Source organism: Dermochelys coriacea, chromosome 3, assembly GCF_009764565.3.
Source record: "Dermochelys coriacea isolate rDerCor1 chromosome 3, rDerCor1.pri.v4, whole genome shotgun sequence".
NCBI classification, from domain to species: Eukaryota; Metazoa; Chordata; order Testudines; family Dermochelyidae; genus Dermochelys; species Dermochelys coriacea.
In genome coordinates this window covers 1,367,650-1,394,982 of record NC_050070.1, presented here as the reverse complement: position 1 = coordinate 1,394,982, position 27,333 = coordinate 1,367,650, and the positions used below count along the sequence as shown (strand labels likewise).

Below are 27,333 nucleotides of genomic sequence, written 5' to 3'. Positions count from 1 at the left end.
GCAGTTTGAGAGTAATTCTCTTGGTCCACGTACGAGTCTGTAAAAGGGGAATGTTCGAACTAGAGCCAGGGGAGTGATTAGTGGGCATTGAGGTAGTGCCTGAAGCCCCCTTAGGCGGTGGGCACGTGGTAAGACACGGTCCCGGCCCTGACGAGTTTACAGTCGGAACAGAGCGGAGGAAGGGGCAGCGTTAGTGATCACTGTTCCCAGAGATGGAGCGAGACTTGGATTAAGGCACATGCCTGAGCTCACATGTGGAGTCAGTGACAGAACTGAGGCTTGATCCAAGATCTCCCAGTCCGGGGCCTTGGCCACAAGCCTGTCCATCCTTCCTCCAGAATCCCCCTGGCTTTTTGCCCTCTGGCTAAAATACTGCCCAGCCCAGAAACTTCTCTTTGTCATGGACTCTGCTGCTGGGCGCTGGGAGTGCACACCCTCAGGTACATGAATTCGGGTGTGATGTGAAATGCCCCAGAAGTTGCAGCTGTCCGGAGCAAGGCAGATGATTCTGTATGTTTGATTCTTCAGGGCTTTGTGCTGGAGCTCATCTCCACTGGAGCCGAGCTATTTATTTTCTTACTGCCCTTCGTGAGTGGCCAGGCACAGACTAGCAAGCAGAGGTGTTGGCGTTTGCCTGGTGGGGTCGAGGGAATGCCGGAGAAGTCCTGTTGACTTTGTGCATGGCGTCTGTGCATGAACTGGGGAGTGGACTTTCCCTGCAGTAGATTTCAGTTGTCCCCTTTAGTGGCTTGCGTGGGTGTGAGACAGCTGCATTTGCTGCCCTTAGTCTGCTCAGCAGCTGTCTGTAAACTGTTAGCCTATAACCTGGTCTCCTTACTCTTCTAGTGGAGAAGTGTCATGGGATTGCATGAGAAAACATCTGACAAGCTTCACCTATTCCTCCTGGATATACCTGCAAAACACAACACTAGCGGTCAAGAACTGGGCCTTGGCCATGATTTCTGGACACTAGAGCCTGGCTCTCTGGAGCATTGGGGACAACGTTCGCGTCACTAATCTCCTCTTGTATAGTGACGAAGGACAGTGTGTTTTCAGTGTAGCCTGCATTGAGGGGTTGGAGCAGGTGTCTGTGCCTGTTGAGAGGCGGGGGTAGCTGGGGAGGTTTTCCCTGGGGTGACATGTCCAAGCTTTATGCACCCTGTGATTTAGTTTTGGTTATTCATGTCCAGCTCCCTCACCCCTGGCCCATAACTCTGGCAAGTGAGTGGCTGTCTGTGCCTCTCTACTTTGGCCTGGCCCTATAACGGGCCCTGTGCTTTGCTGTCTTAGCAGTGATGTTATCCGGAAGAGCAGCCCGCACAGGGTGGGGGCTCAGGTGTGCACATGGCAGCACATATACATCTCTGCCTGCCTGCCTGCCCAGGCTAGCCTCGTGCCTCTCCCCTCCCATGTGGACTCAGCCCTCCCCGCTCAGCTCATGTGGCTTTGGACCAGCCACTGGGATGTTATTGTCCCAGATGAGTTGACAGACAGATGCATTCCATTGAATTCAATGCATGGACCGTCTGTTCCTCTTCAAAGGTGTTGGTGTCTGGTGTTGAGGTGCAGTGGCAGCAGCACACGAGCTCGCTTCCCGATTGACTCCCCCGGGCCAAACCACTGTCACTTAGTTTGCTGAATCTCGCCATGCAGCCTCAGGTCACCTACTTTGCTCTGATCCATTGCCCTGCCCAGGGGGCAGCCGTTCAGAGCCCATCTCGGGCAGGGTGAACCTGCATTGACAACGTGTCGATTGTTCCTAGCAGCCCCCCAAACTCTAACAGCTATGGGGATGTGCTGGCAGCTTTCCAAGGAGCTGCAATGTGGAACAGAGCAACTCTACCCTCCACTGAAGGTGGCAGCGTGGCCTTGGGGACTACAGTCCCCAGCAGGCATCGCTCTGCTTTGGCCATTGGGATCAGGAGGGAGTGCTGGGCCCTGACTCCCCAAGCCACACCCACTGCTAGAGGACCTCTCCAGTGACCCAAAGGGGGAGCCAAACCCAACTCCCGTGGGATGCCTTACCGAGGGTGCTCCAGTTCTCGGCTGGCTGCTGAGCCCGTGCTGGAGCCGGCTGCGGGCCAGGCTCAGTAACGTCTGGCTTTGGCAGCCAGGCCCTGAAGCCCTGGGGAAGGTATTTTCCATCGGAGCAGAACGGATTCAGGCTCCAGTTCAGGAGGGAGGCGAGAGGGGGAGTTTTGTTCATTTCATGTATTCCTTGCCCCTGGGCCTGTCGGGCAGCCTGTCTCTCCGTATCAGACTGGACCTTCCCCTCCTGTTGGTTTCTTAAACCCTCCCAGGAGGGGCCGGAGTCCTGGCGGGCGCAGCTCTCCTGGCACTGGAGGGGGAGAAGAGGCCCAGAGCCTGTGGCAGGAGGAAGAGCTGTTCTCTCCCCAGCCAGCTGGACCAGTCTCTCTGCGGGAAGGTTGCTCTCCTGCCTGGGATAAGATCTAACCAGAGCCAGACTCTACCCCAACTTGCACAAGCAGGAGCAGAGTGTGAATAGTGTCACCTGGCCGCTGGGTGGAGAGGTCTGGAGCGGGTCTCATTCCACTGGCAGAGCGAGGTGCTTCTGCGCTCCCCGCACCCATCTCCTGCCCCCAGCCCTGCCTGGGGCTGGGGGATTCTCAGTCCTAGACTGCAGCAGTGATCATCCTCCTCTCGACTAGCTGCAGGTTCAAGGGAACAGCCTGCTCTTTAGCCTCTTGTTCTCTGTGCCCAGCAACAGGCCCTCTGTGAAATGAACAGCTAGGGTCTCAGCCAGCCTGTCCTCCAGGGCCAGTCTCCATCACCACCGCTAGCCCCCCGGCCAGAAGCAGCAGCTAGCCCCCGGCTGGCAGTCTGAGCAGCAGAGGCCCTGGCTGCTCCCTTAGACACTGGGGATGGGGTGAGGCTGTTGCTGCAGGGTAGAGGCTCTTGGCTATCAGCCTAGACGGGAGAAGAGTCGGAGCGGGGTGACTAATGGGCGGGGAGATGCTCAGGCATGTCTGTAAAAGCCATATTAACCGAGCTGAGCCCTGGTGGGGAGCAGCGGAGGCTGCTTGGTGAACCCACTGCCTAGTCTGAGCCATATTGTCCCCCAAAGGATCAGCCAGCTCAGTGCAGTCCTGCTGCTCCGGTAGTCTAGGAAAGCCTGGCTCCTTCCCTGCCTCCTTGCACTTTGCAGCCTGCTACGGAGTTTTCCCAACACCCCAAACCCTCCATCGCTGGAGACACAGGGCGTGCTGGGTGCCAGTGTGAGGACTCTCTGCGGGGACGGGTGTGGCAGGGGCCTCACTTCTCCATGCTTCTATGTCTTGTTGAGGTGTGCTCTCCTTGGGGAGTGCCTTGCCATGCATGCCCTGTTTACTGCCTCCTGCCAGCCTGGAGTCTTGCCTGTATCCAAGATCCCCTCTTGCCACCTGTGACGGGACCAGAAGGAGAGTCACACAGCTGCCCGTGTTCCTGTCTGCTAATAGAATTCCAAAGGTTGCAGGACCCAAATAATTTAAATTGTGTATGACTCTTCTCAAATGAAATAAAGGAAACTATTTGATCTACGCCCCTGCACTGTCCTTCATTTAGAAAACTGCCCTTGGTGGTCGTGGAGGGGGAACAGCTCTGGGATCTGGTCAGTGGGGACTGTAATAACTGGGGCAGGCCTATCCCTCCCCTGGCCATACAGGAGTGTTTGCAAAGAGGGCTCCTTCCCAGTGTCCTGTGGATCAAAGACCTGTGGCCAGAGCTCCCTGTGGGGAGAAGCCAAAGCTCAAAGGAAGAGTTTAATTAGCCTTGGCTTTCTTGCTGCTCTTGATCTGTTGTGGCTGCCCTCTGGCACCCCCAGCTTTACTCTCCTCTGCATTTGCCACCCACCATGCTCAGCAGAGCCCCTCGGAGACAGTCAGCACTATAAGAAAAGGAGGACTTGTGGCACCTTAGAGACTAACGAATTTATTTGAGCATAAGCTTTCGTGAGCTACAGCTCGCTTCATCGGATGCATTTGGTGGAAAATACAGAGGGGAGATTTATATATATACACACACACACACACAACATGAAACAATGGGTTTATCATACACGCTGTAAGGAGAGTGATCACTTAAGATGAGCCATCACCAGCAGTGGGGGAGGGGCGGGGGAGGAGGAAAACCTTTCATGGTGACAAGCAAGGTAGGCCATTTCCAGCAGTTAACAAGAATATCTGAGGAACAGTGGGTGGGGGGGGAGAAATACCATGGGGAAATAGTTTTACTTTGTGTAATGACTCATCCATTCCCAGTCTCTATTGAAGCCTAAGTTAATTGTATCCAGTTTGCAAATTAATTCCAATTCAGCAGCCTCTCATTGGAGTCTGTTTTTGAAGTTTTTTTGTTGAAGGATAGCCACTCTCAGGTCTGTAATCGAGTGACCGGAGAGATTGAAGTGTTATATAACGATATAACCACATTTGCTCCAACCCCTCAGGCAGAGACAAACACCTACAAGATCTCTATCAAGCATTCTTACAACTACAATACCCACCTGCTGAAGTGAAGAAACAGATTGACAGAGCCAGAAGAGTACCCAGAAGTCACCTACTACAGGACAGGCCCAACAAAGAAAAGAACAGAACGCCACTAGCCATCACCTTCAGCCCCCAACTAAAACCTCTCCAACGCATCATCAAGGATCTACAACCTATCCTGAAGGACGAGCCATCGCTCTCTCAGATCTTGGGAGACAGACCAGTCCTTGATTACAGACAGCCCCCCAATCTGAAGCAAATACTCACCAGCAACCACACACCACACAACAGAACCACTAACCCAGGAACAGGTTTCAGAGTAGCAGCCGTGTTAGTCTGTATTCGCAAAAAGAAAAGGAGTACTTGTGGCACCTTAGAGACTAACAAATTTATTAGAGCATAAGCTTTCGTGAGCTACAGCTCACTTCATCGGATGCATTTGGTGGAAAAAACAGAGGAGGGAGTTATATACACACACACACAGAGAACATGAAACAATGGGTTTATCATACACACTGTAAGGAGAGTGATCACTTAAGATAAGCCATCACCAACAGCAGGGGGGGGGAAAGGAGGAAAACCTTTCATGGTGACAAGCAGGTAGGCTAATTCCAGCAGTTAACAAGAATATCAGAGGAACAGTGGGGGGTGGGGTGGGAGGGAGAAATACCATGGGGAAATAGTTTTACTTTGTGTAATGACTCATCCATTCCCAGTCTCTATTGAAGCCTAAGTTAATTGTATCCAGTTTGCAAATTAATTCCAATTCAGCAGCCTCTCATTGGAGTCTGTTTTTGAAGTTTTTTTGTTGAAGGATAGCCACTCTCAGGTCTGTAATCGAGTGACCGGAGAGATTGAAGTGTTCTCCAACTGGTTTTTGAATGTTATAATTCTTGACGTCTGATTTGTGTCCATTCATTCTTTTACGTAGAGACTGTCCAGTTTGGCCAATGTACATGGCAGAGGGGCATTGCTGGCACATGATGGCATATATCACATTGGTAGATGCGCAGGTGAACGAGCCTCTGATAGTGTGGCTGATGTGATTAGGCCCTATGATAGTATCCCCTGAATAGATGTGTGGACAGAGTTGGCAACGGGCTTTGTTGCAAGGATAGGTTCCTGGGTTAGTGGTTCTGTTGTGTGGTGTGTGGTTGCTGGTGAGTATTTGCTTCAGATTGGGGGGCTGTCTGTAAGCAAGGACTGGTCTGTCTCCCAAGATCTGAGAGAGCGATGGCTATTTCGCCATGGTATTTCTCCCTCCCACCCCACCCCCCACTGTTCCTCTGATATTCTTGTTAACTGCTGGAATTAGCCTACCTGCTAGTCACCATGAAAGGTTTTCCTCCTTCCCCCCCCTGCTGCTGGTGATGGCTTATCTTAAGTGATCACTCTCCTTACAGTGTGTATGATAAACCCATTGTTTCATGTTCTCTGTGTGTGTGTATATAAATCTCTCCTCTGTTTTTTCCACCAAATGCATCCGATGAAGTGAGCTGTAGCTCACGAAAGCTTATGCTCTAATAAATTTGTTAGTCTCTAAGGTGCCACAAGTCCTCCTTTTCTTTTAACCCAGGAACCTATCCTTGCAACAAAGCCCGTTGCCAACTCTGTCCACATATCTATTCAGGGGACACCATCATAGGGCCTAATCACATCAGCCACACTATCAGAGGCTCGTTCACCTGCGCATCTACCAATGTGATATATGCCATCATGTGCCAGCAATGCCCCCTGCCATGGACATTGGTCCAACTGGACAGTCTCTGTGTAAAAGAGAGATTGAAGTGTTCTCCCAGTGGTTTTTGAATGTTATAGTTCTTGATGTCCGCTTTGCATACAGAGCTTGTTTCACGGGCTCTGTGTCTATAACTCTCCGCCCTGTGCCGTCCGCGGCCCGCATCCGGTGAAGGGGGCTGCAGCTCACGGAAGCTGAGGCTCTAATCAGGGTGCGAGTGTCTAGGGTGCCTCACGTCCTGCTGTTCTTTTGGGGTGCGTGGCTCCCCCCCAAAGCAATCGCTGCCAGGCCCCCGGCTCGCGGAGTCTCCCCTGGCCTCCGGCAGCCCCGCGGGGCAGGGCGGCACCAACTGGCCGAGACCCATTTCCAGTCAATTCCGCACCTCCTCCCGTGTAGACAAAGCCGGGGCACCCGAGACTGGAGGGCGCGTGTGGCTGCGGGGCACGTGGAGCCGGGAGCCGAGACCCGCTCCCCCGCGGGGCTCGAACCCGCGGATCGCTCCTTCCCCGGGCAGCCAAAACCTAAAGCGCCGGAGCCCCGCCCCTTTGCGGCTCGCTCCTCCCCTTCGTGTAGCCAGCCCAGGGGCGGGCGCGTTGCTGTGACGGGAGGGGGCTGGCCAATGGGCGGGCGCGTTGCTGTGACGGGAGGGGGCTGGCCAATGGGCGGGCGCGTTGCTCTGACGGGAGGGGGCTGGCCAATGGGCGGGCGCGTTGCTGTGACGGGAGGGGGCTGGCCAATGGGCGGGCGCGTTGCTGTGACGGGAGGGGGCTGGCCAATGGGCGGGCGCGTTGCTGTGACGGGAGGGGGCTGGCCAATGGGCGGGCGCGTTGCTCTGACGGGAGGGGGCTGGCCAATGGGCGGGCGCGTTGCTGTGACGGGAGAGGCCGGCCAATGGGCGGGCGCGTTGCTCTGACGGGGGGCGGCCAATGGGCGGGCGCGTTGCTCTGACGGGAGGGGGCTGGCCAATGGGCGGGCGCGTTGCTGTGACGGGAGGGGGCTGGCCAATGGGCGGGCGCGTTGCTCTGACGGGAGAGGCCGGCCAATGGGCGGGCGCGTTGCTCTGACGGGAGGGGGCTGGCCAATGGGCGGGCGCGTTGCTCTGACGGGAGGGGGCTGGCCAATGGGCGGGCGCGTTGCTGTGACGGGAGGGGGCTGGCCAATGGGCGGGCGCGTTGCTGTGACGGGAGGGGGCTGGCCAATGGGCGGGCGCGTTGCTCTGACGGGAGAGGCCGGCCAATGGGCGGGCGCGTTGCTCTGACGGGGGGCGGCCAATGGGCGGGCGCGTTGCTCTGACGGGAGAGGCCGGCCAATGGGCGGGCGCGTTGCTCTGACGGGAGGGGGCTGGCCAATGGGCGGGCGCGTTGCTCTGACGGGGGGGCGGCCAATGGGCGGGCGCGTTGTTGTTGTCTGGCCGGCCGTTGTTTGGGTCCCGAGCGGGGCCGGGCTCCGGGGAGCAGGGCGGCGCGCGCAGCGGGGCCCGGCAGGGGGAGGTGAGAGACGCCGGCGGTGGCTCCTCTGCCGGAGCCTGGTAGCACGAGCGATCCCAACTGTCCCGCGCCCGCCCCCCCCCTCCGCGCGCTCGGCGCATCTGCCCCACGTCCAGCGGCCGGTCTCCTGCCCCCGCCCCCCGGCTTGTCTGGGACAATGTGACTCGCGCTCCGGGGTCCCCCCCGCCAGACTCCGGTCCCCGCGGCTCCGAGTCCGGGGCTGCGCACGTGTGACAGGCCGCGGGACCCCAGCGCCAGGCCCGCTCCCTGCTGTGTCCGGGCCCGGAGCCGGGCCACGGAGCCCCCGGGCCCAAGGGTCTCAGGATCAATCCCGCCCCGGAGAAGGGGGGTCCGCGCTGCTCCCCGGGCTGGAGCCTGCAGCGCGCCCCGCCATGTCCTTCGCCTGGCTGCGCTGCTGAATCCCGGCCCCGCGGGAGTGGCGCCATGTCGGGAACAGGTCTGGCTGCAGCCAGAGCTGGGCTCGGTTTGAAGTCCTAGGGCAATCTGCACAGCATCGATTCCCGCTCTCCCCAGGTGTGAGGGATTGGCCTGAACATCGTCTGGCAGACAGGGATGGGGTGAATTTGGGGTCTGGCGTGTCTTCCCTGTCCAGGCTGGAGAGATGCTTCGGTGGACCAGTACACGCTCCACCTACTGTTCTGCACCACGGGGAGACATCTGTGTCCCCTGCTTCCCAAAGAGCTAGTGTGAAGAGTGCTCCCTTTTTCATCAGTATCGGGTTGCTGCCTTTTGATCTAGGTTATTAGGTAAGATCAAACACCTTAATATCTAAGTGCCTTTGAATCGTGTTGTGTTTCACCCCATAGGTTGGCCAGCTTGAACAATGATTTGTACTTAGAAGCGTAAAAAGCAGGAGGGAGGAGGATCCACTAGCAAAACATCTGTATTTGGAAGCCTGTTTCATCCAGCAGGTAACAAATGGGATACCTTGAGCTGACCTCTAACTGGCCTGGCCCATTTGCTGCAGCACAGCTGATTGGCTCATAGGGAGGCGAACCATGTAGCTTCAACTTTGATTTCATCCTGAAGTTTTGGAGCTCAGTGCTGTCTCTTGCAAATGTGTGAATGTGATCTGCTCATTTGTGGAAATATTATGTCCAGAAACCTTCTTAGATTCTTACTCTCCTCCCCTGTCCCCCCTCTGCACACACAAAAAAAGGTCATTTTTATATACAATGTCTTCAGCATATAAAGCCTTTAGACTAAATCCATTTCTGGTGATTTCAGGGGTGGATTGATTTCTTGTGTTCATTTCACAAGTCTGTCAATGGTTTCCTCTCAGATTGCTGTCAGGAGAAAAGAGAGGACCTCTCTGTCTTTGAGGGTGTCCCTTTCTGTAGGAGCTATAATTAAGCTCTTTGTCTTTCCTAGGTTTGGCAACATTGTTAACTGTTTTCTTTCTTTCTACCTTCTCTTCACACCCTCTCAACAGATATTATTGTTATTCTTTGGTTAAGATTTTCAAAAGTGGGTGCCTAAAGTTCAGCTCCTAAATCCATATTTAAGCACCTAAATAAGTGGCCTGAGATTCCAAAGCAGTGAGTTCCCAGCGGCTCCTGCTGATATGTGTCAATTTAAGTTTGCTAAATGCTGTGGGGTCCTTAAGGATAAAAGGTGCTGTGGAAGCATACCGACTGCTTTTACAGTGCTGAATGGTGGCTGCTTATGTACAGGACAAATAGAAAAACAGTCCTTGCCCCAGACAGCCTCCAGTCTCACTTCAGGCCCCATGTGGAGCCTGAGCTGAACAAACTGGAGGCAAGGGAAGGTGTGTGGGTGGCCAAGTATTCTGGCAAGAAGTGGTGTGCTGTGCAATTTGTGCAGGGGTATAACTTGATAGCTCAATTCAGGTTTTTGTAGCAAATCCTTGTGGGTCTCCATGAGGGCATAGAATGGGGCCCTGGAACCAGGCAGGTACCATGAGGGAGGAGCTTCTAATTGTTGGGTTGTTTTCTGCACTCCTCAGCTCAAGGACAGCCCCGCAGCAGCCTTGGTGCAGACAAGAGGATGAAATCGCACTCTCAGTGGGGGGCTAAACATGGAGATACGCTGCGGCGGCCTCTTGTTCAGTTCCAAGTTTGACTCGGGGAACCTGGCTCATGTGGAGAAGGTGGAACACCAGGAAGGAGAAGGGGACGTAGCTGGGAACAGCAGCAGCAGCACTGTGTCTGCTGTGTTTGGCAGCTCCCTGCCCGCGGCTGACTATGCATTCAATGTGTGGACCAAGCCCGACTGTGCTGAAACGGAGTATGAAAATGGGAACAGGTAAAGGGGCTTGGGAGGATGGTGGAGCATCTCCTGATGAGCCTTCCTTCCAGGAGACAAGGCCAACATGAGCTAACAGCTGGAGCCATGCCAATTCTGGCAGGTTTTTAGCATGTGGCTCTGTTCCTTCTATCCATGTGCAGTGCTGATGACAGCATGAACCTTTCTACTGCAAAGTGCATAAAGAGCACGGAGAAACCAAAGAGAGCTCCTGCTCTGGCACTCTGAGAATCTCTCTGGGGCCTCACTGCCTCTTGCATCCAGGTTAATAGTAAAGCTTCTCGCAGGAGGATGCTTAGCTGGCAATTCTGGGGATGATACCCATGGCAGACTAGTATTCAGGTTCTCCTGTAGCACAGTCAGCTTCTGCAGGGCTAATGGGGAAGGAATCTGTCCCTCAAGTCCCTAGAGACCCATGTGGTTGAGCTGCTTTGGGTAGCTTTGTAGAAAAGGGAGACACTTTTACATGCCCACTTCTCTGATTATGCTGCACTCTTACTACGGGAGGCCTGAGGTTGCTGAGGTGACTTAATGCTGGAGTCCCATTCGGGTTCTGACCTTACTGCCAGTGCTCGTGCCCTAGCACCAGAGTAGTTGTGGGGTGGCAGACAGAGTCTGTCTGTGGGAGAGAATGTCAGCTCGATTACTCAGCTGACAGACTGACCTGGTCCCTCTGTGTCCTTTTCAGATCCTGGTTTTATTTCAGTGTGAAGGGAGGAGCTCCAGGCAAGCTGATCAAAATCAACATTGTGAACATGAACAAGCAGAGCAAACTCTATTCCCAAGGCATGTCTCCTTTCGTTAGGACCCTGCCTGTCAGGCCCCGCTGGGAGCGCATCCGGGAGCGGCCCACCTTCGAGGTATCCGTGCAGTGAGCGCATCGGGGGATGATGCTGCGTGGAGTTGACGGTGGATTGGTGCGTTGGGGTCAGGTCCTGTCTGCAGCTTTGTGACTCTTTTTAGCATTCTCTTTGGCTCAGTGAGCAGCATGTAAGAGAGGGTGTAACTTTGTAAAGGAAGATGTGAACTCCCTGGGTCTCTGTAACAGTCTCACCATGGAGTCACAGACATTCCCCATGGGCACTCCAGTCTATCTTGCCACCCAGCCAAGCTGGATTTAGTGATAAATGATCACTTATACCAAAAATCACAAAATATTCAGGTTGCTTACCCCAGATCAATTTGTATTTCAGATCTCACACCAAAGAAAACACTGGTAGCCAATCCTATAGTAAACTAACTAAGGATTTATTAATTAGGAAAAAAGAGTTATTTACAGATTAAAGCAGGCAACATAGATACACACATGAGTTCATTCTGTGGTTCCACAAGGTGACATAGATGTTGTAATCTGTCAGAACTGAATGTCTTTTTAAGGCTAACCCAGGGTGACCCTGGGGATCTCTGCTTTTTGTTTCTTTGCTTCAGCCCTTGTAAGAGTTCAAATAGCAAAGAGCTGAAAAATTTTCTTGTTAACTATCTCTAGTTCCCTCTTCCAGAACTCAAGCTGATGGGATGCATGTAGACCCTCACGGTTGTAAGAAAGCCATTATATGAGTCTTTGTGTTGTGATGTTCCATGGTGGCCCATTTAGTCTTGATAGTTCTGGATGGTGTGGGGTCACTTTTCCTGCCTAGGTTCACAAGTTCAGAGCAGGCATTTTTACACCTGTAAAGCAAAACTTACTTATTCCCATATAGCACAGGAGACAGGCTAATGCAGGCAGCAACTCACAAGCATTTTATAGATACTAAACACATTCTTACAAGTTCAGCACCCATCTTGAACAATATTAATATACAGGTGAGCTGGTCTAGTTTCCAGGTATGAATTTGTCAGTGCTCAGCTGACGCTTACAGTCTTGGCAAGAGCTGGCACCTGGTTTACCAGTGTCACGCTCAGGAAACTCCTTCTGCAACTGAAGATATTTTTTTCTCTTAATTCTTCAGTTGTAACAATAGCTGGGAAACAGCCTTCCGAACTGAAATGCGATGAAGATAGTTCCATATTTAAAAAAAAAAAACGTGAATTGAAAACTGCTAGATTGAGAGTCCCTGGAGGATTGGTGGAGATACAGCCTGGGTAGCAGCAGGACAGCAGTCACACTGACACGCACCGCTTCATTAGCGTGCCATGCCCCTGCCGTGAAATGCACCCCTTTGCAGGGAGTTTGGTCTTTTGGCTCATCCGGCACTTGGCCTTTGGAGAGGCTTGTCTTTATGTGTACAGTTATTGCTGGAGATGGACTGAAAACCAGTAACCCTTGGATTGTGACTCTTGGTGACTGTTACTCTGAGCTTGGTTTGTTTTAGCAAGCAACCAAGAGTTGAAAGGGCTCTTAATTCCATTGCAGATTTCCTGAGGTGGCCTGTCCTATTTCCATGCTTTTCCTTCACCCAAAAACCAGCTCCAAATGCTTGGGCATTTAACCTTGTCAGAAAATATTTTATGGAAGGGGTGGGATGTTGCAGCTGAATTTAGACTGGAGTTGGATAATTAGATGACATCATCATTTGCAGCTGAACATGTTCAGATGGTGTCATGGAGTCTGAGTCTCGGTGCTCTGGAACAGCTCTGAATGCAGAATGTCTCCTCTCCAGGCACGTTCTCATTAGGCCAAACCTCCTTGGCTTTAGTGCCTCCTGGGTCTGACCTCGGAGTGTTCAACCCCCTGTTCACACTGTGAGCTCCCTGCAGTGATCGGACACCTGGGTGGGACACCTGGGGAAGCCTTACACACCCCAAAGGGGCCCTGCACCCCAACTCTGCAGCCATCAGTGACTCTCAGCCAGTGTGGAAAACAGAAGGTTTATTAGTTGTTGGGAACACAGCGTAGAACAGAACTTGTTAGCATGGAAATTAGAAACATTCTTCAAAGTCCATCCTGGGAGGGCACAATTCCAAACCCTGAACTGTCCCCTCTTCAGTCCCCCAACTGCCGAATGACCAGCCTCTGTCATGCCCAGTTTGCCATCCTCCGGCCTTTGTCTCTTTCCCGAGCAAACAGGGCACCGGGCCTCCAGCTCTCACTTTGTTCTCCAGCTGGCTCTTGCAGAGGATGGGCCCCGGCTGTCAGTTGCCAGGATTCAGAGTGTTGGCCATTGTCTGTGCCCAGGCGGTCACACCTGCCCTCTAAGGGTCTCTGCAATGATCACACACTCTTGTCCCACCATCTAGATGCTTGAGTAACATATGGGGGAAACTGAGGCACATACGCAGTATTCAGACAAAACATTAAGAATACTCCCATTTTGTCACAGATGGGCTAACAGTATTTCAGACTTCGGGTCTCAGCAGATCACCAAGGGGACAGGAAGGAGTCCCTTGTACTTTCCTGGACAGTTTTGCACAAATGGCCTGGTGCGTTTTGGGGCTTTTCACTGTCCTTTGAAGTCTCAGGTCTTGGCCATTGCTGTTGGGAGGCAGCAAAGTTAGATGGACCAAATGTCTGATCCAGTAAGGCAGAGCCTGTTTTTCTTGGAGGTGGTGTCTGGGCTGCTCAGGGATTCAGAGCAGACATAGACTGGAAGCTGCTTTGATTGTGAGTTTGACTGCAAAGCTGCAGCCACTGTTTAGTGGTGATTATAGTACTAGTTATAATGGTAGAGCTGGGGGTAAAATGGGCATGTTTTTAGGTACAATGAGATGACTTGTAGGATGCCAGCCAGTAGCCATATATGCCATGCCGTGTGCCCCCAGGGGGATGACTGTGCATACTTGTGGTTCTCTGCTCCTGGGAGCTATGCTAGCCGCTCAGCATCTGCTTTGTGTGTGTCTGTCCCAGATGATGGAGACCCAGTTTGTGCTGTCCTTTGTGCACCGCTTCCTGGAGTACCGTGGGGCCACCACCTACTTTGCCTTCTGTTACCCCTTCTCATACACGGAATGCCAGGAGATGCTGGCACATCTGGACAGCCGCTTTGAGGAGTGTAAATACATGTCACCCAGCAGGTGCGGACCACCTTTGTTACCCCCTCTTTCTCTGCCTGTCTTCCCCCAGCCTTGACATTTTGTCTCTGTTCAAATGTACGGTGTCCTCCACCCCTTTTGCAGTGGTTCTTGCCTGGGTGGGGAGTTGGGATAATTGTGCCAGCTGCCCTCTTGTTAGCTGCCGTGGGCTCATGTCTCTCATCTCCAGCTCTGGAATGAGCAGCCATGGTCGTTTTCTCTGCACTGCTTGGCTCCCAAATGAGTGGTTCTTGGTGAGTGGGCAAGTGAGCAGAGGGTGCCCTTTTGGCTTTATTTCGGGTCTCCTCCTGGAACAGCATTCTCTATCATCCCAAGATCAGACCAGCTTCCATGCATTCCTGTGGGTGGGTCCAGAGTGGATCACGAATTTCCATAGCTCTCAGCCGTCTGGGACCCAAGTGTAGGGGACAGGCAGCTGGGGTTCTGTAGCAGCCTTGGCGTTGTTTCAGACTGAGGAGAAGAGGTGACAGATGCTGCCTTTTTAGAGGGGCTCTAGGAGACCTGGCTAGGCAAAGGCTTCATTCCTTTTTAGCTTCCTGGCTGCAGAACATCATCTCACACAGACCTTTTCCCTTCCCTTGGCAGCCCGATCACAGGGGAGGTCCATACCTCCTGGGGCTGATCGTGAGCCCCAGGTATTCTGGCTGCATGGCGCTTGCACCAAAGATTCTCCCCTGTTTCTGGGAATTGCTTTGCTCCCTTTCTCAGAAGCTAATTCTGATCTCTGCCAAGCTGTTCTGTGTTGCAGTCTCTCCCACCTCCATTGCTTCCTGGCCCGGAGGCTCTTCCATACTCTGCTGTTATAATCCTAAATCATTTTCCTTATGCAAGCAGAAAGTAGTTCTTTATTTCAAGGCAAATCAAAGGCATTCACTCGTCGGTGTCCTTGTGAATTTCATTCCTCTACTGATGGCTTCCCAGGGAGGTTTCAGGGAATAGAAGAGATCAGCTGGCTATGAAAAGGCAGTTGATGTTGGCACATGAAGCCTGTGGTCTCTGAGCACAAAGAGCTGCAGTTCCATGACCGCCCCGGCCTGCCTTAGGCCCTGGTTTGACAGGGTGTGCAGGAGCCGGAGCAGCAGGAGCAGAGAGCTCTCTTGTAGCTTTAGGAAGAGAGAGGAAACTGGACTATGAATCCAGCCACTTGCTCTGTGTTTACATACCCAGCCTGAGAGTTACGCTCACTGGGGCAAATTCATTCCATGCTGCTGAAGTCCATGGCGTTGCACTAGAGATGAATTTGGCCTCATAACACCAGTGTTCCCCGCTCTGCCAGGCCGGTGAGTGGGAAATCCCTGTGTGATACTTGGTTGTGCTTCCTGCTGCTTCTCTCCCCCTCCCTGGGGCCGTGGGGATCTCCTTGGGAATCTGGAGCTGCCTTTTCCTTTTGGCTGAGCAAGTTTTCTCTCTCCTGATCCTAGACCAGACTTCTCTGCTGCTTTGGAAGAGTGACTGTCCTCTTGAAAGCTCAGGTCTTGGGGTGGTGCCCATGGCAGGACACCTGACTAGAAGGGCCAACAGCAACCTGTCTGCTCCTGTCGCACTGTAGGGAACCAGTCCTAGCCTGCCCTGGGTGCTTTAAGGGAATGGTGGGCAGGCTTGTTGAATTCAGACATTCTGCATATTTTCCTTGGATTCCTGCCTTCATCTGAGTGTTGGGAATCTCTTGAATGGACGTTCTGGGGGTTGGAGGGAGAACTCTGCACTCTCGGAGCGGTGTTTGTTGACCCTCTCTGCCTGTGCTCATGTCATATCTCCAGCCTCTGAAGCTGGCATCCAGCCCTCCTGAGAGAGCCTGTCTGGAACTTTCAACATGTCTTGCTTCTCTTAGAACACTGCTTGCAAAGGGCCCTTTCAGGCAGTGTCAGCCAGCACTTGCTCCTGTGTCCTATGCTGATTGTGACGGAGTGTGGGGGAGTCCAGGGCCTGCACCCCTCTTCCTGGGATTTACTGTGACTCTCAGCCAGCCAGTAAAATGGAAAGTTTATTGGACAATAGGAACACAGTCTAAAACAGAGCTTAGGGGTACAACCAGGACCCCTCAGTCAAGTCCTTCTGGGGGAGTAGGGAGCTTAGATCCCAGCCCTGGGGTTCCCTATGTTCCACCATCCAGCACCAAACTGAAACTAACCCCCCCCACCCCCCCCGCAGGCTTTCTCCTGCAGCCTTTTGTCCACATTCCCAGGGCAGAGGTGCTACTTCCGGCTCCTGGCTCAGGTTACAGGCTCTCAGGTATCCGATCGGCAGGGAGTGAAACTCCCCTGCCACTTTCCCGGGTCAGCGCTCCCCGCTCCCTGCTGCGTCACATCTCTTTCCCCCCCTTCGAGACTGAACTGAGCGGGGTCACTCTGACCAGTCTCTCCGGGACAACGCATCCGCTATCATTTTGGCACTTCCCTTCACATGGACCACGTCCATGTCATAATCCTGCAGGAGCAGGCTCCACCTCAGGAGTTTGGCGTTGGCTCCTTTCATCTGGTGCAGCCAGGTCAGGGGATAGTGGTCGGTACACGGTGAAGTGTCGCCCAAAGAGATCTGGCTCTAGTTTCTTGAGGGCCCACACCATGGCCAGGTGTTCCTTCTCAATAGCTGCGTAGTGTTGCTCCTGGGGTAGCAACTTCTTGCTCATGATGGGATGTCTCTCCCCCTTTCATCCTCCTGCATTAACACCGCCCCCAGTCCCATGTGTGAGGCGTTGGTGAACACTATAAAGGGTTTGTCAAAGTCTGGGTTTGCCAGAACTGGGCCACTGGCCAGAGCCTCCTTCAGCGCCCGGAAAGCCTCCTGGCACAGCTTGGTCCAGACCACGTTGTCTGGCTTCCCCTTCTTGCATAGCTCGGGGGTGGCTATGGCGCTAAAGCGGGGCACAAACCTTCGGTAGTATCCTGCCAACCCAATAAAGGCTTGGACCTGCTTTTTGGTGTGGGGAGCGGGCCAGTCTCTGATCACCTCCACCTTAGCTGGTTCCGGCTTTAGGCGGCCGCTCCCTATCGATGGCTCAGGTAAGATACTTCAGCCATTACCCACTTTGCACTTCTCCACTTTTACAGTCAGCCCAGCCTCCTGGAGTCAGTCCAGCACTTGTCTAACCTGGGACACATGGTCCTCCCAGGTCTGGCTAAAGACACAGATGTCATCAATATACGCCACGGCAAAACTCTCCATCTCCCTCAGTAGCTGATCCACCAGGCGGTGGAAGGTGGCCGGCGCTCCCTTGAGGCCGAAGGCAGGGTCAGGAACTCATAGAGCCCCAGAGGGGTGATAAAGGCTGATTTCAACCGGGCATCTGCATCCAGCGGCACTTGCCAGTAGCCCTTTGTAAGGCCCAAGCTCCTCCCTATTTGTCTAGGAGCTCATCAGGCCTGGGCATGAGGTAGGCATCAGATACAGTGATGGCATTGAGCTTCTGATAGTCCACACAGAACCGGATCGACCCGTCCTTTTTGGGGACCAGCACCACCGGCAAGGCCCAAGGGCTGGCAGATGGCTGGATCCCCAAAGCCAGCATGTCCCTGACCTCTCTTTCCAGGTCCTGAGCAGTTTTCCCTGTGACTCGGAAGGGGGAGCATCTTATCGGCGGGTGCGATCCAGTCTGCATCCGGTGGACAGTCAGATTAGTGCGTCCAGGCGATTGGAAAACAGCTGTCGGTACGCATGCAGCACCCCCCTGATCTCAGCTTGCTGGACAGGGGTTAGCTGATCTGAGAGGGGAATTGTTTCCAGGGGTGAACCAGCTCTGGTCCCAGGGAATAAATCTACTAAAGGGTCATCTCCCTGCTCCTCCCAATGTCCACACACGGCCAACACCACGTTCCCCCTGTCATAATATGGCTTCACCATATTTAAATGGTACACCCGGCGGTGGTGCACCCGGTTCGACAGCTCCACCACATAGTTTACCTCATTTAGCTGCTTGACAACCTTGAAAGAGCCCTCCCAGGCGGCCTGTAGTTTGTTCTTTCTCACGGGGATGAGAACCATCACCGGATCCCCAGTGGCGTAGGCGCAGGTCCACGCCGTGCGGTCATACCAGACCTTCTGCTTCTTCTGGACTCTGGCCAGATTCTCTCTGGCCAGGCCCATGAGTTCAGCAAGTCTCTCTCGGAAGATCAGGACATACTCCACCACTGACTCTCCACTGGGAGTGGCCTTCCCCTCCCATTCGTCTCTCATCCAGTCCAGGGGGCCCCTCACCCTCCTGCCATATAACAGTTCGAAAGGTGAAAATCCGGTAGACTCCTGGGGTACCTCCCTGTATGCGAACAGCAGGTGAGGTAAGTACTTGTCCCAATCCTGTGGGTGCTAGTTCATAAAGGTTTTCAGCATCATCTTTAGCTTCCCATTGGACCTCTCCACCAGCCCATTGGACTGGGGGTGATGCACTGAGGCCCAGTTGTGCTGGTCCCCACATTTTTCCCATAAGCACCGGAGCAGGGCCGACATGAAGTTGGGTCCTTGGTCTGTCGAGACTTCCTTGGGGAACCCCACTCAGCTGAAGATGGTCAGCAGCACATCTGCCATGGTGTCTGCTTCAATGGAAGCTAAGGGTACTGCCTCGGGGTAGCGGGTGGCAAAATCTACCACTACCAGAATGTATTTCTTCCCCGACCAGGTCGTCTTGCTGAGAGGCTCCACTATGTCCATGGCCACCTTCTGGAAAGGTTCCTCTATGATGGGCAAAGGTCTCAAAGCCGCTTTCCCCTTGTCCCGGGCCTTCCCCACCCTCTGACAGGGGTCACAGGATCGGCAATACAGCCGGACAGTGGTAAAGACCCCGGGCCAGTAAAAGTTCTGCAGCAGCCTCTGCCGGGTGCGCCAGATTCCCTGGTGCCCTGAGAGGGGGATGTCATGGGCCAGGTACAGGAGCTTGCGGCGATACTTCTGGGGTACCACCAGCTGCCTCCTGACCCCACAGGCCTCCACTTCCCCTGGGGGAGCCCATTCTCGGTACAGGAACCCCTTCTCCCACCTCTCCTGGCAACCTCTCCTCATGGTCCGTACCACACTGAGTTCGGCCAGGTCCCTGAGCTTCCACAAGGAGGGATCTTTCTGGAACTCAGCGGCTGGGAAGGGATGGGGCCCGGTTCTCTCTCATTGGCCGCGTCTGAGGCCACAGCCTCTCTGAGCCGTGCCCCTCAGAGCTCCCTCCCCACCAGGGTAGGGTCCTGGGCCTGCGGTGTGGTACCCTCCCCAAGGTCAGGGCGCAGTGCCCCTCGCCGGTCATGACCAGGGTGGTCTGGGGGTTGCTTGGCCAATCCTCTAGGTCCCCCCGCATCAAACCTCAGTGGGGAAATGGTGGTGCCCTCCTTGGCCCCCAAATTCTTGGTGGCTTCCTTGGCCCCCCATTTCAGGTGTACCTTTGCCACGTGCACCTTGAATGGGGTCCCGCCCACCCCCATCAGGGTCAGGTAGGTGTTGGGCACCATTCGATCTGGGGTAACCACCTCAGGCCAGGCCAGCATCACCTCCGCGCCCGTATCCCAGTATCCATTGACCTTCCTCCCATCCACCTCCAGGGGAACAAGGCACTCTCTCCAGAGGGACAGCCCCACGCCCACCCTGTAAACCAAGAACCCTGAGTCCAGAGCCTCCAGTCCTCAGGTGGAGCTGGCCGGGGGTATTCTTCCCTCCTGAGCAGGTGGTAAGCTGGCAGCCCCCCTTGCCTGGGTCGTCTGCCCCTCGTCCAGCTGGGTCCAGTTAACCCTGGGTAGGTTGGGTCTGCTCAGTCTGTCCCTGAGCCTGGGGCACTGGGTCCATACGTGGGCTCTCTGGCCACAGTGATAGCAGCTCAGGTCACATTGGTCCCCTCTAGCAGGTTGAAGGGTTCCCGACGCCAGGCGTTCCCCTTGGGAGGGGGTTCTCCATATTTCCTCATCGGGAGGTCCCATGGTGACTCTCTTTGCATCGTGGAGGCCTGTTCTTTTGGGACTCCTCCCTGCTACCCCCGGACCAACTGTTCACAAACTCGTTGGCCAGCTGCCCTGCATGCTGTGGGTTCTCTAGCTTTTTGTCCACCAACCACAGCCTCAGGTCGGAAGGGCACCACTCATACAGTTGCTCCAGTACAATTAGGTCAAGCAGGTCCTCTTTAGCTTGGGCCCCAGCTGTCCACTTGCGGGCATATCCCTGCATTCGGTTGACCAGTTGTAGGTATGTGACCTCAGGCGTTTTACGCTGACTCCGGAACCTTTTCCGGTACATCTCAGGAGTCAGCCCAAAGTCACGGAGCAGGGCCTTTTTGAACAGTTCGTAGTCTTCTGCCTCCGCCCCTTTCGTTCGGCTGTACGCCTCCATGGCTTTGGGGTCCAGTAAAGGGGTGAGAAACGAGCCTGTCTGCAGGGTCATCCCTGTTCATCTCGCAGGCATTCTCAAAGGCTGTCAGAAGGCTATCTATGTCCTCCCCCTCCTTATGCTGAGCCAGGAAGCACTTGTCAAAGCTCCTTGCAGTCTTGGGTCCCCCCTCACTCACCGCAGCTGGGCCCCACTGCTCCTCAGCCTGGCCAGTTCCAGTTCATGCTGCCTCTGTTTCTCCTTCTCTTCCCGCTCATGCTGATGCTGCTTTTCATGATCCTCCAGCTCCCTCATTTTCATCTCCCTTTCCCATTCAAGCCGCCTCCACTCCAGGGATGGGGAGTTCCGCTGGGAGGATCCGTATTTACTGGGCTTCCCCCAACCCCTCCCCCAGGCATAGGTAGGCAGGGTCTTGGGATGTCCTCTGCAGCAGTCTGACCCCTCCCAGCCCGGTCAGGCCCCAGGGCCCATGCTGCATCCACTGGGCGGCTTCCCTCAGGGACAGGGATCGGGTCATCCAAGCAATCCCTCTCCTCCAACTGGGCAATCAGCTGTTCCTTGGTGGACCTCCCAATGTACAGCCCCCTCTGCCTGCACAGCTCCACCAGGTTGCTCTTAAGGCGTTCAGCAAACATCTCCCTGCTGGCCACTCGTAGGCCTGGGCAGCTTTCAACGCTTTTCAGGAAGAACCCTTAGGGTGCCAGTCCTTCTTGAGGTCACCACCTCTTTGCCAGGGTCGAGCTGCAGACTCCTCCCCCCCTGGGACCGCTCGCTGCAATTCCCCGGGGGACCCTGTTACTGCAAAAGTCCTTCTCTCTGGTCACACGCTCCCAAGGGTTAACCACCTCTGAAACCGTCTCTCTCTGAATCTTCAGCACGCCTGATCCCCGTCAATCCCCCTTCGTTTTACTGTTCCCCAGTCACTTACTGCAGGAAGCATCGTTCATGGGGTGCAGTAGATCCCACCTCTGCCACCAGTTGTCACGGAGTGTGGGGGAGTCCGGGGCCTGCACCCTTCTTCCTGGGATTCACTGTGACTTTCAGCCAGTCAGTAAAACGGAAGGTTTATTGGACAATAGGAACACAGTCTAAAACAGAGCTGGGGTACAACCAGGACCCCTCAGTCAAGTCCTTCTGGGGGAACAGGGAGCTTAGAATCCAGCCCTGGGGTTCCCTGTGTTCCACCATCCAGCACCAAACTGAAACTAACCCCCGCCCCTTCCCCCCCCAGCAAGCTTTCTCTTGCAGCCTTTGTCCACATTCCCAGGGCAGAGGTGTTACCTCCCCCTCCTGGCTCAGGTTACAGGCTCTCAGGTATCCCATCTGCAGGGAGTGAAACTCCCCTGCCACTTTCCCAGGTCAGCATATCATCTCTTCCCCCCCCCCCCCCGCTGTGTCACATTGATCCTTGGCCTGAATTCCTTGAAGAACCTTGGGCTGAATCTGAGCCCTCTGATTGGGCCCTTGCAATGAGGTGGGCCCTTTTGCTGTTAAGGATTCGTTTTCTTTCATATCTGATCTGTTGTCCTTGGCAACACGTGATCTGTCAGGCTGATAACGGCATTGTCATGGTGACTGCCTTCATCTCTTTCTTATTCTCACCTCCTTCTGTTTTGAAGCAAGTGGGCTGGGTATCAGATGCCTGGTGCCCCCCTGCCTGAAGGTTCCTGGGGACATTAGACCACCACTCACCTACATCCCTTCCCCCATCTTGTTATACAGTGGATAGTGACAAACCAGTAGCAGGGCAAAACACCACTTTGATGCTTAGGTACCAGCTCTCCCTCCACATCCCTTGTGTTCTGTTACCTGGGATTTTTCATGTCATGGTTCTGTTTCAGATTGAGTCCTGCTGGATGCTGGCGCCAGAGATGACTCTAGGCATGTACATTGCTTGTATGCATGACTGCATGGTGGGCTTCCTGCCTTCTGCATGTGTTCTGGACTGATGGCTCCCTCCCCAGGGCTCTGCACTGCCCATCAGGATTTCCCTCTCCACACCTCCCTTTGAATTCAGTAGCTCAGTCTGTTTTGAATCATGCTTCCAGCTGTGTTCCACACTCTCACCATGCATCCGATGAAGTGAGCTGTAGCTCACGAAAGCTTATGCTCTAATAAATTTGTTAGTCTCTAAGGTGCCACAAGTACTCCTTTTCTTTTTGCGAATACAGACTAACACGGCTGCTACTCTGAAACCTAGATCATATAGACATCCAAAAGAGAGGCACCAGAGGATTGGCCCCGGGGCAGCTTGATCGAGCTGCTCCCCTTCCCTTTGACTTGGTCTTTGGCCTCTCAGTGCATCCCTGCATTGGGGCAACAGCCGAGCAGACACTTCACCTGACTTTTCCACTTCCCTGCTCTCAGGCATTAGCAGAAGTTACAGCCTCCCCGGCAGAGGCCTCAAAATGAGCACGACCGATGGAGGAGCATGGGGCTGGGCCATCCATAGGGGCTGGCTAGGTGATGGGAGGGTCTCTGGGCTGCTCTCACCAGAGCTCAGAGGGAAAAATCCTTCAGATCAGCTGGTGCCTAGATGCTCCTTGGGGGAGGAGAGGGTCAGGGAGGACAGGAGTATTGCTGAGATCAAAAAGCCCAGGAAAAGAATAAGTCTATGTGAAATGGAATTGGGGGTGGGGAAGGACAGAGGGATGATAGACCAGATGAGGAAGAGAGTGTTGGGGAGACGGAAGGATAAACCAGAGACATAAACTGACGTTTACAGAAGTGTTAAACATTCTAGAGCAGTTAGTCAGCGGGCAAGGGCTGAGGGAGAGATATGGCCAGGCACACAGAGTGAGAAAGGGCTCAACAGAAAGAGCCTGAAGCCAGGGAGAAGTCGTAACATTGTCAGTGATGGAGAATCTAGCAAACCTTGGAAAAACATTCCAGTGGTGAATGACTCTCCCTGTTAATAATTTACACCTTATTTCCAGTCTGAGTTTGTCTAGACTTAATCTCCAGCCCTTGGATTGTGTTAGACCTTTCTCTTGATAGATTTCAGAGCCCCCATTCTCAAAGATTTGTTCTCCCTGTATGTACTTACAGACTGGGATCAAGTCACCCCTTCACCTTCTCTTTGTTAGACTCAAGAAACTCAGTCTATTGAGTCTATGGCTATAAGGCAGGTTTTCTAATGATAGAATCATTCTTGTGGGTCTTCTCTGCACACTCCACAATTCAAGAATGATGTCGTTAAATTGGAGACACCAGAATTGGACACAGGCTTCCAGCAGAGGTTGCACCAGAACCAAATACTGAAGTAAAATAACCACTCGACTCCTACTCAAGTCCCCTCTTTGTGTCTCAGGATGGCATTCGCTCTTTTAGCGACGGCTTTGCACTGAGAGCTCGTTTTCAGCTGATTATCCATCACAACTCCCATAATCCTTTTTAGAGTCTCTGCTGCCAGGATAGAGTCCCCCAGCCTGTAAGAATTCCTGACGTTCTTTGTTCCTAGATGTACATGTGCATTTTAATACAGCCAGATGTAAATATTTTTTGCTTGCACACTGCTTACCAAGTGATGCAGATTGCTCTGATTCAGTGACCTGTCCTCTTCTCTATTTACCATTTCCCTCAGTTTTTGTGTCATCGGCAAACTTTTATAAATGATTATTTTATTTTTTTTCCAGGTCATTGATAAAAATGTTAAATAGCATAGGGCCAAGAACTGATCCTTCTGGGAACCCACTGGAAACTCCCGCTTGATGATGATTCTCTGCTTACAGATACGTTTTGAGACTTACCAGTTAGCCAATTTTTAATCCATTTACTGTGTGCCAGGTTAATTTTATATCATTCTAGTTTTTTAATTAAAATGTCGTGTGGTACCAAGTCAAATGCCTTAGAGAAGTCTACTAGGTCAACACTATTACCTTTATCAACCAAACCTGTGATCTCATCAAAGAAAGAGAGCAGGTTATTTGGAAAGGATCTGTTTTTCATAAACCCATTAATTATATTATCCTCCTTTAATTCTTTATTAATGAGCCCCATACCAGCTGCTCCATGATGTTGCCCAGGATCGATGTCAGATGGCAGGCCTATAGTTAACAGGGTCATCCCATTCTCATAAGTTGACTGCTCAGCTCTGCCCGCAGCTCTCACTGTCAGCTGAAATGAAACAGGTTCGTGATCTTCCCTCCCTTCTTCCCACTCTTGTAACTGCATCCTTTACTCTATCAGGGAAAGAGTTTAAGGTAAGAAGAGACCATTGGATATTCAGTCTGACTGGCTGTGCATCACAAGCTGTTAAACATCACCAGTTACCCTTGTAATGAGCCCAACAGCTTGTGTTTGACTCAGGTATTTTCCAGAAAGCCATCAGGAGACTTCCCTCAGCAGCTTGTTCCCAGGGTTAATCACCAGGGATCAAGGCGATCGATGCATCGGCCATTGCTTTAGTGGGTCTAGTTTCAGAGTAGCAGCCGTGTTAGTCTGTGTTCGCAAAAAGAAAAGGAGTACTTGTGGCACCTTAGAGACTAACAAATTTATTTGAGCATAAGCTTTCGTGAGCTACAGCTCACTTCATCGGATGCATTTAGTGGGTCTAGTGCAGACCCGCTAAATTGACCGCAGATCACTTACCTTTTAACTTCTGTACTCCTCCTGAATAAGAAGCTTGGTGAGTCGATCCAAGTACATCGACTTCAGCTACGTTATTCACAGAGCTGCAGTTACGTAACTTAGATCGATTCTCCGCCCCCCCCACCCCCCCAAGTGTAGACAAGGCTTCAGTGTTAAAAATGTGTTTTACTTCTAATTTGAATTTGTCTTCCAGCTGGTGGCTCGTGTTTATGCCTTTTCCCACTAAATTCCAGAGCCCTTTCGTACACAGTAATTTCTTCCCAGGAAGGTACTTACAAGCTGTAATCAAGGCACCACTCGGTCGTCGTTTTGATAATGTTAGCAGATGGAGCTTGTCAGGTCTCTCACTGTACAGCATTTTCTTTGGCTCTTGAATCATTTTTGTGGCTCTTTTCTATACCCTCTACAATTTTTCCACATTTTTTTTAAAATGTGGACTCCAGAGCTGGACACCATGTTCCACTGTCGGTCTCCCCAGTGCCATATAAGGAGGGAAGATTACCTCCCTGCTCCTACTCACTAATCAGCCAGCACCACCATCCTCTGTCATGTGGGCATCACCTGTGATTCCTCTGTCTCTGGACCTGCACATCCAGGCCAGGTCTTGTGGGTGCTTTCTGTACAGCATTCCAAGGTGCAGCCTTTCATCACCCCCTGATTCCCTCATACAGGTGTCAGGGAGCCACAGGGTCTGTGCTACATCCCAACTTTGGAATGGTCTCTGGGAGGAATCCCTACAGTATGCCAGACCCCCAGGGGTCCCACTCTTCCTCCAGGGTGAGCCACAAGGCTTCCCCCCACCCTGAGACTGGTCCTCTGAGCCTGCAGACCCCCTGCTTCACATTGTGAGCCTGGTTTAGGGAGTCCCACTGAGCCAGACCCTGAGGGAGATGCGTCCTCTCTTCAGGAATTAACGCCCCTCACCCAGTGTCTGCAGGGACACTCGCCCAGCGCTGTTAAACCAGGCGGATTTATTAGTCACCTGGCACGTGGCCCAGGCAGCCTCTCGGGTGGCCCAGAGAACTGACTGTTACAGCCCAGCCTGGGCAGTCAGTGCCTAGCCCAGCTGTAGCAACCCCTTGATTCAAGCTCTGACTGTCTCGGTGTCTGATCTCCTTGGTCAGACTCCAGGTGAGAGCCCTGCCCCCGACTCCTTCTAGCCCCCAGTTCTTATCCTCGCACCTCCTCGGTCCATTGTTCTCGAGCTGGGAACAGTTGCTGAGCCTCACTGCAGAGAGATGAGGAAATCCATCTGCCTCTGGGTCAAGGGTTGCCAGATATAAATGTCCTGGGGACTGGATCTGCTGTTGTCTTCTCGGATTCTCCATGGATAGGGGTCTGCCTCAGCCAGTCCTTTTCCAATGTCCCATCCCGGCTCAGACCACTGGGCGCTATTCACACTTATGTCTCTTAGCCTCCCTGAGAGCAAACAGTCCCTTTCCCCTCACTGGGTAACATTGCTACTTGTAGGGGAAACTGAGGCGCTCACAGGCTTCATAAAAATATTTCAAAAATGTCCACTTTGTCACCTTAGGCCATTCCTCGTCTGCCCTGTTTGGTTATTGCTGCCTCTTCTCTGGCCTCCTGGGTCTGTCCAGAATGCTGTTGCTGTGAGCTCATCTTCCTGGCCGTCGCTCTGGCCATGTTAGCTCCTGGGGACCCCTGCACTGCCGCCTCTGAACCCGGTGCAAGCTGCTTGTTGCTCCTTGCACAACTCTGCTCCTTCCTTGTGCCTGCTCTTGTCTCACTAGGGCACCCCTCCTCCTCCAAGCAGCGCCAGCCATTATTACCCATCCACCTGCCCCTCCCATAGGCAATGCCCTCCTTGAACTGATCTTAAAAGAGGCATGCGGGTCCTGCCTTAACAGCCTCCCCAAGATACACCTGTGGCAATCTGTGAACTGAACTGGTAGGGGGCTGGCAGGGACCAGTGAGTCCAGTTCTTCCTGTTGACACAACCCACTACTCTCAAACCTGCAACACATGCCCATGGCCCCATCATCATGAGTGCCTGTCTCCCTTGCCCACTCCCTCCACTTGCAAGTTACACCAGCTGGGGTGTCTGCTCTGCCGTGGGGTGAGGGTAGTGTCTCTATACATGTTTGTGCTTCACCCATGGTGGTCTTTAGTGGGCCTGTGGGTGTTGCTGGAGTGGAAATAATAAAGAAGTGGTACATAGGACTAGGCTCCAGATTCCAGGCAAGACTGACTAGATGAAAGCAGGGTGGCTTAGGGCTTCCTGCACTTAGACTGGATAGCCAAGCCGGCTGGAGACCTCACCCAGAGGCCCCAGAACCTTTCTGGGGGATGGGAGAAGAGCAGGCACTGAAGGAAGCCAGGAGAAGGTAACTGTTGTGTGGGACTTCCTCCCAAAGAGAATGCAGAATGGAGCCTGCAGAGGGGAGGCTATTAGCAGGAGACCCGCTGCTTGGATTGGTGGCCACCTTCCAAACTCAGGTGGGACTCTGATAGTCCTCCTTGGTGGGGC

At 53.4% G+C, this 27,333-nt stretch overlaps 2 protein-coding genes across 25 annotated transcripts in view; both read left to right on the top strand.

Annotated features, from left to right (window-relative positions):
- Positions 1-3,539, top strand: part of TMEM214 (transmembrane protein 214) — a 41,927-nt gene extending 38,388 nt beyond the window's left edge. For all 4 annotated transcript variants that reach the window (XM_043509958.1, XM_038394920.1, XM_043509957.1 and 1 more), the window contains one exon: positions 847-3,539. In XM_043509958.1, the coding sequence (XP_043365893.1) occupies positions 847-973 (127 nt within the window). In that variant the 3' untranslated portion in view covers positions 974-3,539. The remainder of the gene's footprint in view (positions 1-846) is intronic.
- A 4,054-nt stretch (positions 3,540-7,593) lies between these two features.
- Positions 7,594-27,333, top strand: part of AGBL5 (AGBL carboxypeptidase 5) — a 49,493-nt gene continuing 29,753 nt past the window's right edge. For 10 of the 21 annotated variants that reach the window (XM_043509956.1, XM_043509954.1, XM_038395767.2 and 7 more), the window contains exons 1-5: positions 7,627-7,712; positions 8,537-8,641; positions 9,697-9,995; positions 10,684-10,855; positions 13,780-13,946. In XM_043509956.1, the coding sequence (XP_043365891.1) occupies positions 9,769-9,995; positions 10,684-10,855; positions 13,780-13,946 (566 nt within the window). In that variant the 5' untranslated portion in view covers positions 7,627-7,712; positions 8,537-8,641; positions 9,697-9,768. Of the gene's footprint in view, positions 7,713-8,536; positions 8,642-9,696; positions 9,996-10,683; positions 10,913-13,779; positions 13,947-27,333 lie in introns of those variants that run through there. The other 11 variants (XM_038395764.2, XM_038395759.2, XM_043509952.1 and 8 more) reach the window with 9 other exon arrangements.